The sequence below is a fragment of the Schistocerca nitens genome, chromosome 5, assembly GCF_023898315.1.
Source record: "Schistocerca nitens isolate TAMUIC-IGC-003100 chromosome 5, iqSchNite1.1, whole genome shotgun sequence".
Lineage (NCBI taxonomy): Eukaryota > Metazoa > Arthropoda > Insecta > Orthoptera > Acrididae > Schistocerca > Schistocerca nitens.
Window position 1 is genome coordinate 712,313,553 of NC_064618.1, and position 16,746 is coordinate 712,330,298.

Consider the following 16,746-nt stretch of genomic DNA (forward strand, 5'->3'; position numbering starts at 1 on the left):
TGTCTAGTTAATAATTCGTGACTGATTTATCACTAAATGAATCATGCCATTATACAGATTAAGGTACGTCACCTTGGCATCGCTACAGTACAACTATCGTGGCTGTCTCGCTATTTGTCTGAGCATGTGGGATGAAGTCTCCGTCAATTGCATCTGGCAGATGGATGCAATCTGGAGAGTCCTGTGAAAGCTCTTCTGAAGGTGAGGACACCATTTAAAACCCTTATTTGGCTTAATCAGGCTCGTATGAGTCACTAGCCTGCGCTGTGGATGAGGCCACAACAACGTCTTTGCTTTCAGAAGCAACATCGGAACCAAAAATCCAGTATTGCTACACTTGCGGCCGTTCTTTGCAGAGAAGTGAAGCAGACGAGGCAGATCTCGGGTCACCGTGCAGAAGGTGTGGCGCTCCAGGAGGGCAGCCCCAAGAATTTCGAGGGCGCTACTACAACCCACGTAAGCTGTCGTTCACAGCAGCAGCAGAAGAATCGCCATTGTCGTCACTCTCCTCTTTCGACGGTCGCAGTGTGCTTTCGCCAGTTGCTTCGGAAAACGTTCCACAGGCAGCCCAGTCTCTCGCAAGTGAGCAACAACCCCAAGCACCGATGTATCAGGGCGCCCCCTCGTCAGTTGGCTGGCCGCACAACGTGCCAATGCCACCAGGAGACCCACGCATTTTCGGCCATGGATTGCCACATGAACAACAAGCTCAACATCCTGTACCTCCAAACCAATTTGGATGTTCGCATGAACCACCAGCTCACCGTCATGTACCTCTAAACCAATATGGAAACTTTAATGAACCACAAGCACATTGTCCTGTACCTCCAAACCAACATCCTGTACCTCCAAACCAATGTGGATGTTCGCATGAACCACCAGCTCACCGTCATGTACCTCTAAACCAATATGGAAACTTTAATGAACCACAAACTCATTGGCCTGTACCTCCAAACCAATATGGATGGCCGCTTGAACCAGAAGGTCAACATCCTGTACCTCCAAACCAATATGCATGGCCGCATGAACAACAAGCTCAATGTCATGTACCTCTACACCAATTTGGATTGCCGCAGGAAGCACAAGCTCAACCTCCTGTACCCCCAAACCAATTTGGATGGTTTCTTGAACCACAAGCTCAACGTCATATACCTCTAAACCAAGTACCTCTAAACCAATATGGATTCTTGAATCAACCACAAGATCAACGTCCTGTACCTCCAAACCAACGTGGGTGGTCGTTTGAACCACAATCTCAACGTCTTGTACCTCCAAACCAACGTGGATGGTCGCTTGAACCACAAGCTCAACGTCCTGTACCTCCAAACCAATATGGATTGTCACATGAACCAGGAGCTCAACGTCCTGTACATCTAAACCAATATGGACGTTCGCGTGACCCGCGAGCTCAACGTCCTGTAACTCAGGAACCTGTCCACCAATATCATTCACCACCATCCACGAACGTACCTTCACATGCCTTTCAGCCCGTTCTTCAGTCATCTCTTGTAGATAATCCGGCATTCCTACTACAGAAGGATGGGCGTAGCCTCCAGATGTCGCCTGTGTCACCTATTCGGGCACCAAGTCCACACTTCGGGCTGCCTGAACAGTGTTTGCGTTGTTGCGTCCAACGGGAATCCCAGGCGCTTAGAGATCAACCTGATGCCCAGGAACCACAAGGTGGACAACTGCCAACAGCTGATACGGCGAGAAACGCAATGCAAGGCGCTCAGGAGCGGCCACAGCCAAATGTCGTGCAAAATGCAGTACCTGCACCTCATCAGGTGATGAACCCTTTTGAGGTATGCCAGCGTTGTTGTTCTGCCAAGGAGCCAGCTCTGCCTGTTGTGTCAAATTTGCCTCATAATGACACTCCAGCACCATTCCAACTATACGACAGTCTAGAGTCTGTGACCATAGGAGGAGGAGAAAGAGGAAACGAGTTCCTTGTTGTAGACCCAAAATCAGGTATAGCAGAACAATTTCAGATGCTGCATTCTGGCTCATATACTCTTAGACCTGCGCAAGGAACCAGAGGGAATAATATACAGTCACCTGCGCCTGCTCAAGATATCCAGCCGACGGGATCAGTTCAGCAAGAGTCCCCAAATTGGCCTCCATCTGCACATATACCACCACCTCTACAAGTATCTGGCGCAAGAGGAGTGCAGCTTCCACAACAGTCTGAAGCACAAGGATTGACTCAGCGCACAGCCAAAGGTGCAGACGTGTATGCGCGATTGCCAGATGCGTCAGAATTGAACGAACATCTGCAGAGCAGTCTGTCGGACGCAACAGAATCGCAGATACTGCGGGCTGCAATAGCAGAACTGTCTCAGTCGAAGGCCAAGAGTCCTGCTGTGTTTGTACGAATACCTGATGCAACTGAAGTGAATCAGCAACACTCCACCAATATGTCTGCTGGTAGAGACACACCTATGTCACTGGCCTATATCGAAATGCAACCCTTTCCACAACAAGCCCAGGAAGCACCCAGGTTCAACCCTCCAGTTACTGAAATAGGTGCTAGGGTACTCGAAGTCTTGCAGGAAAAGCCACCACAGATTATAAAGAGGCAGTCTCACGGATACGTAAATGATGTCCGAAGTCTGATGCTTAGACGTCATCTTCGTCTTTTGCTCCAGGCAGGGCACGTATTTCCGCATTCTCATGATATAAAAACATTACAGCAGTTAAAGGAGTACCTAGAGCAAAGGCGAAAAGCAGCTGAAGAAGCTTCAGTAGTGGATTCTGAGGCAGACGTAACACCTTTGTCTGTGACAGTCGTTGAGAACCAAGCAAACGAGACGGAAGACACACCGCAACCCACCACATCTCAGGCAGCAGCACCACCACAACCACAGCGATCGTCTGAAACGACTGGATCAGAGCTCGTGTCTACAGAAACTGGTCAGCATGTTGGGAGCCAAGCATCAGCAAAGGAGAACGCATCGCAACCCACTACATCTCAGGCAGCCGCACCTGTACAACCGCAGCGATCATCCGAGACGGCCAGATCAGAGTTCGTGCCTACAGAAATTGGTCAACAGGGAGGGAGACAAGCACCAGCGGCAGCACATGATTTGCAGGTGAGTACTACAGGGAAACTACCTATCATGATTGCTGCAGCTCCTGCAGAAATTTTAATTATATTTAAACTGTCCTCTGTTTATGTAACTCTGCAGGTATTCGTGGCTGCTGTCACTGAAGATAAATCTTTTAGGTTATTGGGGCATGTCGTGTTCCTCTTCAATTTCTTCTATGTGTTTGACGTTTCGACCGCTCAGCCGGGATCTCCTGGTGTCTACAGTTAGCATTTACTTATAAAAGTTAGTTTTCCAGCGCTTATACTGAAGAAATAGGGCTGTTGGGTAAAATTCTACTGGCTACAATTGGCGGACCATCGTAATTGGATACAAAAGGAGATTTACCACTCTTAATATGAAGAAGGGCTTCTGGCTAAATTTCTCCGGCTGCAAATCGTGGTCTATCGTCATAAGGCAAAAGCGAAATAGGTAGAGCAAAGAAGGGGGAAAGTTTATCGAAATATTCTTGTCGTTCCGCAGAGAAACCTTCCAGACCGCTATTTGTATTTCTTGCGCACCGTGGCGGCGTATTTGCTTCCTTGATCTCGGTAAGTCACGAGGATGCAAGCTTGTAGCAGTCTTCTCTAACGAAGTCACATTGAAACATTCCCTTAGAAATTTTTTATAAATGACAGTGCTGGAAAACCTCTACGTTATTTGCTTTTCAAACAGCTGAGCAAAACTGAACGTGCTCAGACATTTCTCTCTCTACTTATTCTGATCATCAATAAACTGACATACAATATTTTTAGCGCAACGCAATCTGACTTTCAATTATCCCTACAAAAGAATGGCCCTGACCAACAATAACCTATACCTTTCATGAATCACTTACCTCACAAAAATCTTCGTTACTCGAACTACTGCAATACAGCGAGCGCCAATACTGCCAGCGAAATAAAAGATTATATATATATATATATATATATATATATATATATATATATATATATATATATATATATATATAGCGGTTCTAGGCGCTTCAGTCTGGAACCGCGCGACCGCTCCGGTCGCAGGTTGGAATCCTGCCTCGGGCATGGATGTGTGTGTTGTCCTTAGGTTAGTTAGATTTAAGTAGTTCTAAGTTCTAGGGGACTGATGACCTCAGCTGTTAAGTCCCATAGTGCTCAGAGTCATTTTTTTTTTTTTTTTTGTTTTGCGTCTGACGATCATATTCCATAATAAGCTCTCTCATAATCCTTTCCTTTTCGCCTACATACACTGTGCCATAGCCACACGTCACTTCATAGACCCGCACAGTGGGATGATGATCAAGTGCGTCTATTTTGTATAGGAAAAGTCTTATATGTTTTTTGTTTGTTTTGTTTTTGACTTAAAAGTATCATTTTCCAATAGAATTCTGCAGATTCTTTCAGTAACTCCAGAACCAGAACAGTGGCACGTAGATGAACCATACGGTAATCTAACACAATGAGAAAGCGGTTCCTCGTAATTCTTACTATTATTGTTATTGTTGTTTGATGCAGATCTCCGTTATACTCTATCCTGTGCAGTCGTCTTCATCTCAGAATAACTACTGCAACCTGCACCCATTTAAACCTGCTTACGTATTCATCTCTTGGTTTCCCTCTACAGTTTTTACTACGCTTCCCTCCAATAATTAACTGATGATTTCTTGATATCTCAGAGTGTGTCTTATCAACCGAACCCTCTTTTAATCAGGTAGTGCCACACATTTCGTATCTTCCCATTCTATTCAGTACCTCCTCATCAGTTACGCGATCTACCCTTCTAATCGTCAGCATTCTTCTGTAACACCACATTTCAAAACCTTACGTTGTCTTATTGTGTGGTCTACTTATTGTCCACGTTTCACTTCCTTAGAATGGTTCACTCCAGACAGATACCTATAGGAAACATTTCCTAACGCTCAAATTTATATTCGATGTTAAAAAATTCTCTTCGTCAGAGACTCTTTCTTGCCATTGCCAGTATATATTTTATACCCTTTCTACTTCGGCCATCATCAGTTATTTTACTGCCCAAATAGCAAAACTCATCTACTACTTTAAATATCTCATTTCCTAATGTAATTCCCTCAGTGTCGCCTGATCAATTCGACTTCATTCCATTACCCTTGTTTTACCTTTGTTAATGTTCATCTTACATCCTCCTTTCAAGACACTGTCCATTCCGTTCAACTGCTCTTCCAGGTCCTTTGCTGTCTCTGACAGAATTACAATGTCATCGGCAAACCTCAAAGTTTTTATTTCTCGTCCCTGAACTTTAATTCCTTCTCCAAATTTTTCTTTGGTTTCCTTTACTGCTTGCTCAATGTACGGATTGAATAAAATCGGGGACAGGCTACGACCCTGTCTCACTCCATTCTCAGTCACTGTTTCCCTTTCTTGTAAACAGCCCTTTGGTTTCTGTACAAGTTATAAATAACCTCTGCGTCTTTCACAGTTTCAGAGTGTGTATTGCCAGACAATGACTCGAATCTTGAATCCTTGTCTTTGTCGGGAAAGTACTGTACCAACTGAGCTATTCAAGCCCCACTCGCGACTTCGACTCGCTTAACTTCCGTGAGTATCTCACCTCCTACCTTCCAAATTTCACTGAAGTTCTCCAGCAAAGATCCCAGTTCCGAGTTCCGGACACGCACAGAGTTCTACTCTACCAGAATGCTTTCAATAGCGCCGCAGAGTGAAAAGTAATTCTGGGAAGGTCGTGAAAAGGTTTCTTTAAGTCTTTAAATGCTTTAAAAGTAGGTTAGCCTTCCGTCAACCTATCTTTTTAAACAAGTCATATTGCCTTCCGTCTTCCTATATGTCTCCGGAATCCAAATTGATCTTCCTCGAGGTCGGCTTCTACCAGTTTTTTCTTACCAGTCGTCAGTAAATAATTCGTGTATGTATTTTATAAACAGCACTTATTAAACTGATAGTCATTAATATTTAAACCTTTCAGCACCTGACTTTTCTTTGGAACTGAAATTATTACATTCATCTTGAAGTCTGAGGAAATTTCTCCTGTTTCATGAAGCTTGCACTCCTGGTGGAATAGTTTTGTCGTGGCTGCCTCTCCAGAGGATATAAGTGTATGTTGTCTACTCTTCAAAACTATCATTTGTTTTGTTTTTTACTCTACCACCTTCCACTGGTGTAGTTAGTCGTTGCGTAATATTTCCTCTGAAATGCGCAACAAGCTCTGACACTTTATCTTATCCAGATCGCATCAGCATAATTTCTTACCTTTTTGCAGTTTCTTCAATTTTAATCCACAGCTCATAACCAATATGTTGTGGTCAGAGTGTACAACTGCTTCTGGAAACGTCTTACAGTTTAAAATCTGGTTCCGAAATCTCTATCTCACCATTATGTAATCAATCCGAAACCGTCCGGTGTCTCCAGATCTGGTCGGCGTGTACAATATTCTTTCGTAATCCATAAACAAACTGTTAGCGATGTTTGAATTACCCTCTGTGCAAAATTCCACAAGGCGGCTTCGCCTTTCATTCCTTGCTCCCAGACGTACATTTTTCCTTTTCTTCCTTTTCGTACTATAGAATTCTAGTTATATTTCTCTTTCTCTTAATTATCTGAAAACCTTTTTGTCCCTTGTCACATATTCTTTTAATCTCGTCACCATCTGCGGTGCTAATTGGCGTATAAACTTGTAATACTGTGGAGGGAGTTGGCTTCGTGTCTGTTTTCGCTACGATATTGCATTCCCTATGCTGTTGATAGTAGTTTACCCGGAGTGCTTCTTTCTTATTAATAATTAGACCTACTGTTGTATGACTCTCATCTGATTTAGTATTTATAACGGTGTACTCTACTGCCACCGCGCTTCACTAATTCCCACTATACCCGACAAAAACCTATCCATTTCCCTTTTTAAATTTCCTAACCTACCTACCCGATTAAGGGCTCTGATATTCCACGCTCCGATCCATAGAACGCCAGTTTTGTTGCTCCTGATAACGATGCTCTCCTCTCGATACGGAAATCCGTATGGGGACTGTTTTACCTCCGGAATATTTTACCCAAGAGGATGACATCGTCATTAAACCGTACAGTAGAGATGCATGCTCTCGGGAAAAGTAACGACTGTAATTTACTCTTATTTCAGCCGTCGGCAACAACAACATAGAGGGCCATGTTGGCTGACGTTACAAGGCCAGATGTCAATCATCCAGACTGTTGACTGTGCAACTACATTAAAGGCTGCTGCCCTTCTTCAAGAACCACATGTTTGTCTAGTCTCTCAATAAAAACCCCTCCGTTGTAGTTGCACCTACGGAACGGATATCTGCTTCGTTGGGTCTTGCAAGCTTCCGCACATCGGCACTTCCGGGATTCATGGAAGAGGGGGGGCTTCATATTAAAATAATTAATAATGTTTTTTTCGAAAGCCCTGTCTATCGACAAATCATCGTAGCCATTGGCCGTCATTATCTTCTTTAAGAAGTCCAATTCGTTTTCCAAGCTGTTATTGCCACTGATGCGGAGGGCACCTGAAGAATTAGTCTGAGGGCAGCTTGCTTCTGGACTGTGTGGTGGTGCGAAGTGGCATCTAAATATCTGTTTGCGTTTGTAGGCTTGTAGTGTTGTCAAATTTTGTATACATCAGTACATCTACGAAAGGAATACTGGCCTCACTCTCTACTTTCAGGGTGAAGTTGGTTTTGCGATGAATCTCAAGTAAGAAGTTATGGAACCTACGGTGTTCTTCTTTGCTGTGTTGCCATGTAACAAACGTGGCATCCACAATGTGGAGCCAACAAGGAGGTTTTAATGGCGTTTACTTCATGCTTATACTTACTCAAAACCTACATATTAGGGACGGTATAGCCACCATTGTTGTTCCCCTCTCATCTCTTTCTTTCTCCTCTCCATCATAGCTTCGAGTTTTACCATTCTATTTCTCTTCCTCTAACCTAATCTATCTCTTCTATATCTCTTTCATCCCATTCTATCGTCTTATGTCTCTGCTCGATGAGAATAACTCACAAGCTGCAAGAACATAACGAGAAAATTCCCAACTAGCAATAGGACTGACATTCATAAAAGAAAAATTTGTTTACTTTCATATACATAGTCATTACTATTATTATTATTATTATTATTCTTGATTGTTATAATTATTTTTTTGATTGTTATAATTATCATTGTACTACTGTTATAATTTCTATTTTTTTCTTTAACATTAATACTGTATAACACTTTATATGTCCTTAATGTTCTGTAGAAACTGTAATTCGTTCGATCTGAGTATACATGGTTAGGTGTAAGAGAGGGCCTGAAGGCCCTAATCTTGCCAGGTAAAATAAATGCATGAATAAATAAATAAATAAATACTCTTTATTTATTTACGGCTTTATTTATAATACGGACTTCAGGCCGTCTCTTACATCGGATCATGTACTATACATATAAAAAGTATTAATTTATTTTCAAGGGTCATCAGTCCACTGACTGTTTTGATGAGACCCGCCACGATATCGCGTCGTATACAGACCTCTTCATCTCAGGGTAATACCAATACCCATCGTCCTCTATTATTTGTTGGTTGTATTCAGATCTCTGTTTTTCACTACAGCTTTTACCCTCTGCATCTCCCTCTAGTACCATGGAAATTTTGCCTCCATGTCTTAACATACGTCTTTCCGTTCTGTGTCCCCTTCTTATAAGTGTTTTCCACATATTTGTTTTATCTGCGCTTCTGCGGAGGACCTCCTCATTTCTTATCGGTCCACCTGATTTTCAACATGCATCTATGGAACCACGTAGCAAAATTTTCATTGCCTTCTGTTACAGTCTTACTACCATACAGCGCTATGTTCCAAACTCAGAAAAGTATTCTCCAAATTAGAGCCAGTCTTTGATACTAACAGATTCGTCTTGGCCACGAATGCTCTCTTCGCTTGTGCTGGCCTGCTTCCTTTGTCCTTCTTAGTTCGTCCGTCAGTTCACATGCTAATATAATGTGTTCCATACTAGAAAGACCTTCCGTTTCAACGTACAAGACGGTGCGCGGCCGACAGAGTATAGCTTAACCGTCGAGACATTATGTAACTAGTTTTAAAAGTATGCAGAAGTTTATTCACCGTAATACTGTGTAACTGTAGAATTAACAATATCCTAGCTTTAAATTATTGTATAGCACTTAAATATGTAGAACTGGTGGTGCATACAAACGCTGCACAAGCCGGCCGCTGTGACCGAGCGGTTCTAAGTGCTTCAGTATGGAACCGCGACCGCTACGGTCGCAGGTTCGAATCCTGCCTCGGGCATGGATGTGTGTGATGTCATTAGGTTAGTTAGGTTTAAGTAGTTCTAAGTCTAGGGGACTGATGACCTCAGATGTTAAGTCCCATAGTGCTCAGAGCCATTTGAGCCAAACGCTGCACAAAACAGAACTTCACGTTTCACAACAACAACAAAAATAGCAGAAAATGCCGGGAATTGATTATAGCAGTCTCTAGTGCGTATTACGTCATGTGATTCTAAAATGCAGTAACTAGATTCAAACACTGACCAGGAATAATCATGTGTTCCTAGGGACTCTATCCTCCAGGACAACTCTCTCCCCCACTCCCCAGAATATATACACTATGTGATCAAAAGTATCCGGATACCCCAAAAACCATTCTTTTTTCATATTAGGTGCGTTGTACTGCCACCTACTGCCAGGTACTCCATATCAGCGAACCTCAGTAATTATCAGACATCATGAAGAGCAGAATGGGGTGCTCTGCGGAATTCACGGACTTCGAACGTGGTCAGGTGATTGGGAATCACTTGTGTCATACGCCTGTACGCGAGATTTTAACACTCCTAAACATCCCTAGGTCCACTGTTTCCGATGTGATTGTGAAGTGGAAACGTGAGGGGACACGTACAGCACAAAAACGTACAGCCCGACCTCGTCTGTTGACTGACTGAGACCGCCGACAGTTGAAGAGGGTCGTAATGTGTAATAGGCAGACATCTATCCAGACCGTCACACAAGAATTCCAAACTGCATCAGGATCCACTGCAAGAACTATGACAGTTAGGCGGGAGGTGAGAAAACTTGGATTTCATTGTCGAGCCGTTGCTCATAAGCCACATATCACGCCAGTAAGTGCCACACGACGTCTCGCTTGATGTAAGGAGCGTAAACATTAGACGACTGAACAGTGGAAAAACGTTGTGTGGAATGACGAATCATGGTACACAATGTGGCGATCCGATGGCAAGATGAATGCCCGGTGAATGTCAGCTGCCTACAGTAAAATTCAGAGGCGATAATGTTATAGTGTGGTCGTGTTTTTGATGAAGGAGACTTGCACCGTTTGTTGTTTTGCGTGGTAATATCACAGCACAGGTCTACATTGATGTTTTAAGCACCTTCTTGCTTTCCACTGCTGATGAGCAATTCGGGGATGTCGATTTCATCTTTCAACAAGATCGATCACATGTTCATAACGCACGGCCTGTGGCGGAGTGGTTACACGACAATAACATCCCTGTAATGGACTGGTCTGGACAGAGTCCTGACCTGAATCCTATAAAACACCTTTGGAATGTTTCGGAACGCCGCCTTCGTGCCAGGCCTCACCTACCGACATCGATACCTCTCCCCCGTGCAGCACTCCGTGAAGAATGGGCTGCCATTCCCCAAGAAACCTTGAACGTATTCCTGCGAGAGTGGAAGCGGTCATCAAGGCTAAGGGTGGGCCAACATCATATTGAATTCCAGCATTACCGATGGAGGGCGCCACGAACTTGTGCGTCATTTTCAGCCAGGTGTCCGGATACTTTGGATGACATAGTGTATGTAACAAAATTTTAATTTTAGTGTGGGGCAATAAACAACACTGCCCAAGAAATAAATTAAAATAGTTCCAATCCCCCAGTCCGACGGAAGTTTTCGGAAGGTTTCCCGTGGTCATCAGACGAAAGCCGGTACTGGGAACCCCTTCTCTAACATTCCCAGATGGAATCCTCTCTGCCACACTCCGAGCTTACGGATATACTAGCTGAAAGAAGCAAGCTCTGCAACAGCAGGCTCTGCTCTCACGAGTTGGGAACGAAAAATATAAAAAAAGCAAGAAAATTATTCTAATCATTGAATTATCATCTGAAAATATTCAGTTATGGTTGCTCTAGTGCCTGCGTAAATTTGCTCCTGAACATTTGTGGGACCTATGTAACAGTGGAGTTAATTTTAATCTATACAGTAAGTTCTAAGCATAGCGTTTATTGTAAAAGTGTGACGCCTGCGGCTTATTAACTACTCCCGAAGGTTTTGCACCTCCCTCATATCTGCGAATGTGTGAGTAGTTTAGATTCAAAGGAAGCGTGGAATGAAATAATACGTCTTATCAAGCTTAAGAAAAGGTTTGTTTTGAAATAAAAGGAAAACAGTAATCGCTTTAAGAGCAGTCTGTATCAAAGTGCACATCTTTAAGCATCTTTAAAGTCAAAATCTGTTGCTGGGTAGCATTCAATACCGTGTCCTCCGTATGCATTGTAACACGGTTTGACCTCCTCGATGTTATTTGCTTTAGTCTGTAGTTGTCTGGTGGCAACCGGTTTCGGAACCAAGTACAATCATCAGGCCATATTATGATCAAAAAGCACAGCACTTAGTTAAAATAATTCATTAAGACACATTTGGAAAATATTATTCCTGTATCATGCCAAGTGAATGGTGCAGCGCGCAACATTAAAGTGTAGGGAACCCCTTACCCGGGGCGTACCGTCATCAACATCATCATGGGATTGCACGATGATAAATACAACTGCATGTGTGGGCTAAACCTAACGATATTTTCTGGTTGTGATGGCCGCTTCAGCAACTGGCAGTTTTCCGCAATACGTGCCTCCTTCACATGCTGCAAACAAAGTTGTCGGAATATCTGTCCCACACTTCAACAGCGAACTTCCTGAAGTTATCCAGTGTGTGAAGAGAGCTTCTGTGATAAAGCACTGAAAAAAATTTTATCTGGTCCCAAGTGGGGCTCAATCAGGTTCATGTCAGCTGATACTGCAGGCCATTCCAATCGGTTGATTCCTGCATACTGGAGGAAGGTGTTACGAGGAGGGTACAGTGTTATCGTGCGTTATTATCTTGAAAGACTAACCTGTCGCCAAAACGGTGACTAAAGAGCTGGACGATAGCTTGGTGTATTCTGTCTCAACATTGCACAGGTCTGAAATTATCCTCAGTAGTGATTATGGGCGTTCGACGTCGGCATATGAGACGGCTCCAAAATATAACCGACCCTCCTTTCTGCTGCACCAGAGACGATCATGAGGCGTCGGACAAATCATACATTCTTCAGTGAATAGACCTCGACGTCTTGGCTCCAGTTTGCACAGTTGTTTCCTTGCTAATTTTCTTCGCGCACCACGGTGTTGGAGCAGGGCTGGCGCGGGCGGGGAAGAGTGGGGGATAGATTGGATAGTCGAGAGGCACGCCTCAGAAGCAAACTCCGAAGTAAGCCGATCACGCCGTTTGGTGCAAAATGGTTCAAATGGCTCTGAGCACTATGGGACTCAACTGCTGAGGTCATTAGTCCCCTAGAACTTAGAACTAGGTAAACCTAACTAACCTAAGGACATCACAAACATCCATGCCCGAGGCAGGATTCGAACCTGCGACCGTAGCGGTCTTGCGGTTCCAGACTGCAGCGCCTTTAACCGCACGGCCACTTCGGCCTGCCCGTTTGGTGCAAATGCACAACCAGTTAACAGGCTCTGGTGGGCCCGAGGCTGAAGGCACCTGAGTGTGACTGCGAACGGAGGATGCAGCATACGTGCCCCAAGGATTCAGGCCTTTTGTAGCAGTGTGAGTGCGCACAGGGGTCGACACAGCCCTCCAGATTGCCACCCAAAATGGCAGCATGGAGGTCTGTTCATTTCTCATCTAGGCCTCTATTGGCTGCAGTTAGTAGATCTTCTGTGTTTTGAGTCTCGCGATAGCGGATGAGAATTCGAAAGAGTTCACTGTGGTGTGTATCAACTCACCTGCTACATACGTGTATTGACAGCTCTCCTTGCTACAAAGTGATTAGGTTGGAATGACATGTCAGAATCACGTGGACGACCTGAACACTGCGCGCTCTTCTCAACTGCACTGTCAATGGAGGTTTACTCACTTTTCTATTACACAAGTGTCTGTACTCAACGATTACGTGTAATCAAAATAGTGTTTACGAATTTAAACGAGTTATGAGTGTAATGTACAAATATCTGTGGCAAGCTAAGATCAGTTATATTTTCTTTAGCAAGTTAAGAGACTGAAGTGTTCGAATATGTTCTCTGCAAATACCATACTAAATGAGTAGAGTATCAATACGTTCGCAAAGCCTCGGCTGACGAAACACGTTTGCCTGGTTACACGCCGAGCTCTTTTCCATTTCCGTAATATCTTGGTGACACTGAGTTTTCTGTCTGATGGTGCTGAACGTCCAGACCCCTGTGCCGCAGCCGAGGCGAGCACTCATGCGGGGACAGCGTGCGCCCATCCCGGGCCCCCGGGGAACGAACACAAGATCACCAGCATCCAGGTAGGAAATAATTACATCATTAACTCACACAGCAGCCCTTGTTGTCGTTTCTTTCGGGGGGGGGGGGTGGAGGGGATTCTTCCAGCTGGTTTTGTTCGGTACGCCATGATTTCCTCTGTTGTGTCAGTGTCTCCATCTCCGAGTAGAACTTACAATAAATAAAATGTAAATGTCTTGTGACTGGGGCCTCCCGTCAGGGAGGTGCAAGTCTTTCGAACTGACGCCACTTCGGTGACTTGCACGTCGATGGGGATGAAATGATGTGATTAGGATAACACAACATCCAGTCCCTGAGCGGAGAAAATCTCCGGGAATCGAACCCGCGCCCTTAGGATAAACATTCTGTCGCGCTGACCACTCAGCTACCGGGGTCGGGCACTTACAATGGCCTCAGTTATTATTGCGCTGTGTATTCCGGTCTCTGTCTTGCTCAGTAATTATTACCATCTACCAAAATAAAATTGTTTTGATTAATTACATATTACCTTCAATTGTCGACAACCGCAGCCAAATGTGCACATTATGAAGGCAGCAAACGCCGCTCTGGCTGTAGAAAGTTTATTAAATCCACGAACGGTTTCACGCCAGTTAGGTGCATCCTCAGGTGATCGTCCGCAGCTCGTGGTCTTGCGGTTGCGTTCTCGCTTCCCGCGCCCGGGTCCCTGTAACGCTGCGCTCGGGCGCACGATACTCATTAAAGCCTGTACTATGGTAAGTTGACGGGCTTCACCTTATATGAAAGGATTTTGGTATATATGTTGACCGCGTGTACCTGAATGGAGGCAAATCAGACTTACACCCACTCAGTAAAAACAATGATACGTCAAGCAAGTACGAAATGAAACTACACGTCAGGACGGACAAGAAACAACACAGAAGATGCTACCAATTTGTTAATAATACGGTCGCCAGCCTAATTAGGCATTATCTGAGTTTCTTCCCTGTACAAGTTGATGTACGTGCATGCAAAACAACACGTAATAACACTGCATAATATGGTAAATTTTAGAACCAGAAAATCTACTGAACTGATAATTTCACTTTCTGTACCAATATGGATAAACCATAAATACATAACATTACACTCTAATATTTACTACAAAACTTCGTACTGTCCATTGATCTGATTAAAATCGGGCATAGGTTACCCTAGAAATAGCACTTTCGAAACACACACACAATGTCAATTATGATAAAGGTAAAACACTGATAAATTTTGGTTTTTATATTGGCTTTAACTTTGCTGGTCTAATCAGTTTAGAACACTTCAGAATTTAAATGAATAAAAAAAGGGGGGTGGGTACCCTGAAACTGTTGTGATCACTGTATTAAAACAATGAACTATTAAAATCATTAAGCACTCAAGATTTCCAATATATGAGTTACTACTCTTTTTATCTTATTTCCTGCTCATTTAAAATACCATTATATCTGCCTCAAAATAATTAAACTTCATTACTAATTCAATTTCAAAATTATCTTCCAACTTTGTCAGACCTGTTATTCGTCTATTATTTCATTAACAACAAAGTTCTTTAAACATCATTCTAACATAGGTAGGTCTGCAGGTAATTATTATTAACATAAACTTTAAATCTTCATTTCGGGACACTCGGATTGCACAACATTTGGAAAGTTGGTTTGTTGGTTGGTTTGGGGAAGGAGACCAGACAGCGTGGTCATCGGTCTCATCGGAGTAGGGAAGGATGGGGAAGGAAGTCGGCCGTGCCCTTTCAGAGGAACCATCCCGGCATTTGCCTGGAGTGATTTAGGGAAATCACGGAAAACCTAAATCAGGATGGCCGGACGCGGGATTGAACCGTCGTCCTCCCACATTTGGAAAGGACCCTGGCTAGGTTAGTAGTGAGGATAATTAAATGATAGGACAGTTCTGGTAAAATTTAAGTTGTTATTGAACAGTATGGAACAAAAGTAACACTGGTCCACACGAATACAGTACTAAAAGTTTCAACCTGTTCATATCGATGCGGCGGTTGGCAGGCGGCGAGATGGCGAGGCACAGAGCACACATACAATCACAGCAATGGCTCTTGATGTATCGGCACTTTGCTTCTTCTTAGCGTCGCAATACTTTTCCATTTAGTGCCTATGGAATTTTGCCATGCTGTATGGGCGTCGGAACGGCACATCCGAGGCTCAATGAAACCACGTCTTCCAGGAGAGCCTCCTCGATCCAGAACGTGTTGCTCAGACCAAGGCCCAACTCCGACTACTACTGCTGAGCCCGTTATGCCGTGCAGTGCCCGTGTGCATTTTCCCGCGCTCGCCTGCCATCCACCTTTTACCGCTCCCCTGCAGACAGGGTATTCACCAGAGGTTTTGCATTCTACATATCCTAATACATTGCCTACGTATGGACCAGACGCACAATTACAACTTCTTACAGTAGTTTCAACGTTTCTTACACTTCAATTCTGTTATAACATTGCTTGAAATTTGACATAAATATTAATATTCACATTGAAAGTTGTTTATAGTTTCCTTAACATAATGGCATGAAACAAAAAAGAAATGAAATCAGAACATCGATTACACTATGCGAGTCTTCAGATTTTCGCGGCGCAATGACTGCTCCATTAGGTTTCGGGAATGCAGCCGCATGTATTCTGCTTCTTCTTCTAATATTTCGGCTGTATACCTTTCAGCCATCTTCAGAGAGAGCCGTACGACTGACGCTCCAGCGCTCGCTCCATCCTTTTAAACTCGCGGACCGCGCCACTGCGCATGCGGCCACAGATAAAAGAGGCCATTGAAATCCGCTTGACAAAGAATTTAATTAATAGAGACAGCGGTTTCACATTAGATAAATCATGGAATCCGGCACTTTCAATATTGAACTTACAAAGACGTCGCTACAGTTCAGCTCCCAGTAATATATCGACCTCCCAGCATGGATCGAATGCGCAGTCACAGACGTAACTCATGCATATTGTACGTCTTTGCTGCCAATCAACATCACTGGCGCCTTGTTTATCTGTGGCCGCATGCGCAGTGGCGCGGTCCGCGAGTTTAAAAGGATGGAGCGAGCGCTGGAGCGTCAGTCGTACGGCTCTCTCTGAAGATGGCTGAAAGGTATACAGCCGAAATATTAGAAGAAGAAGCAGAATA

The 16,746-nt window shown here is 43.9% G+C and overlaps 1 protein-coding gene across 1 annotated transcript in view; it reads left to right on the forward strand.

The window, feature by feature from the left end:
* The first annotated feature begins 605 nt into the window (after positions 1 to 605).
* Positions 606 to 16,746, forward strand: part of LOC126260673 (trithorax group protein osa-like) — a 32,217-nt gene continuing 16,076 nt past the window's right edge. The window contains exon 1 of the mRNA XM_049958010.1: positions 606 to 3,092. Within this exon, the coding sequence (XP_049813967.1) occupies positions 606 to 3,092 (2,487 nt within the window). The remainder of the gene's footprint in view (positions 3,093 to 16,746) is intronic.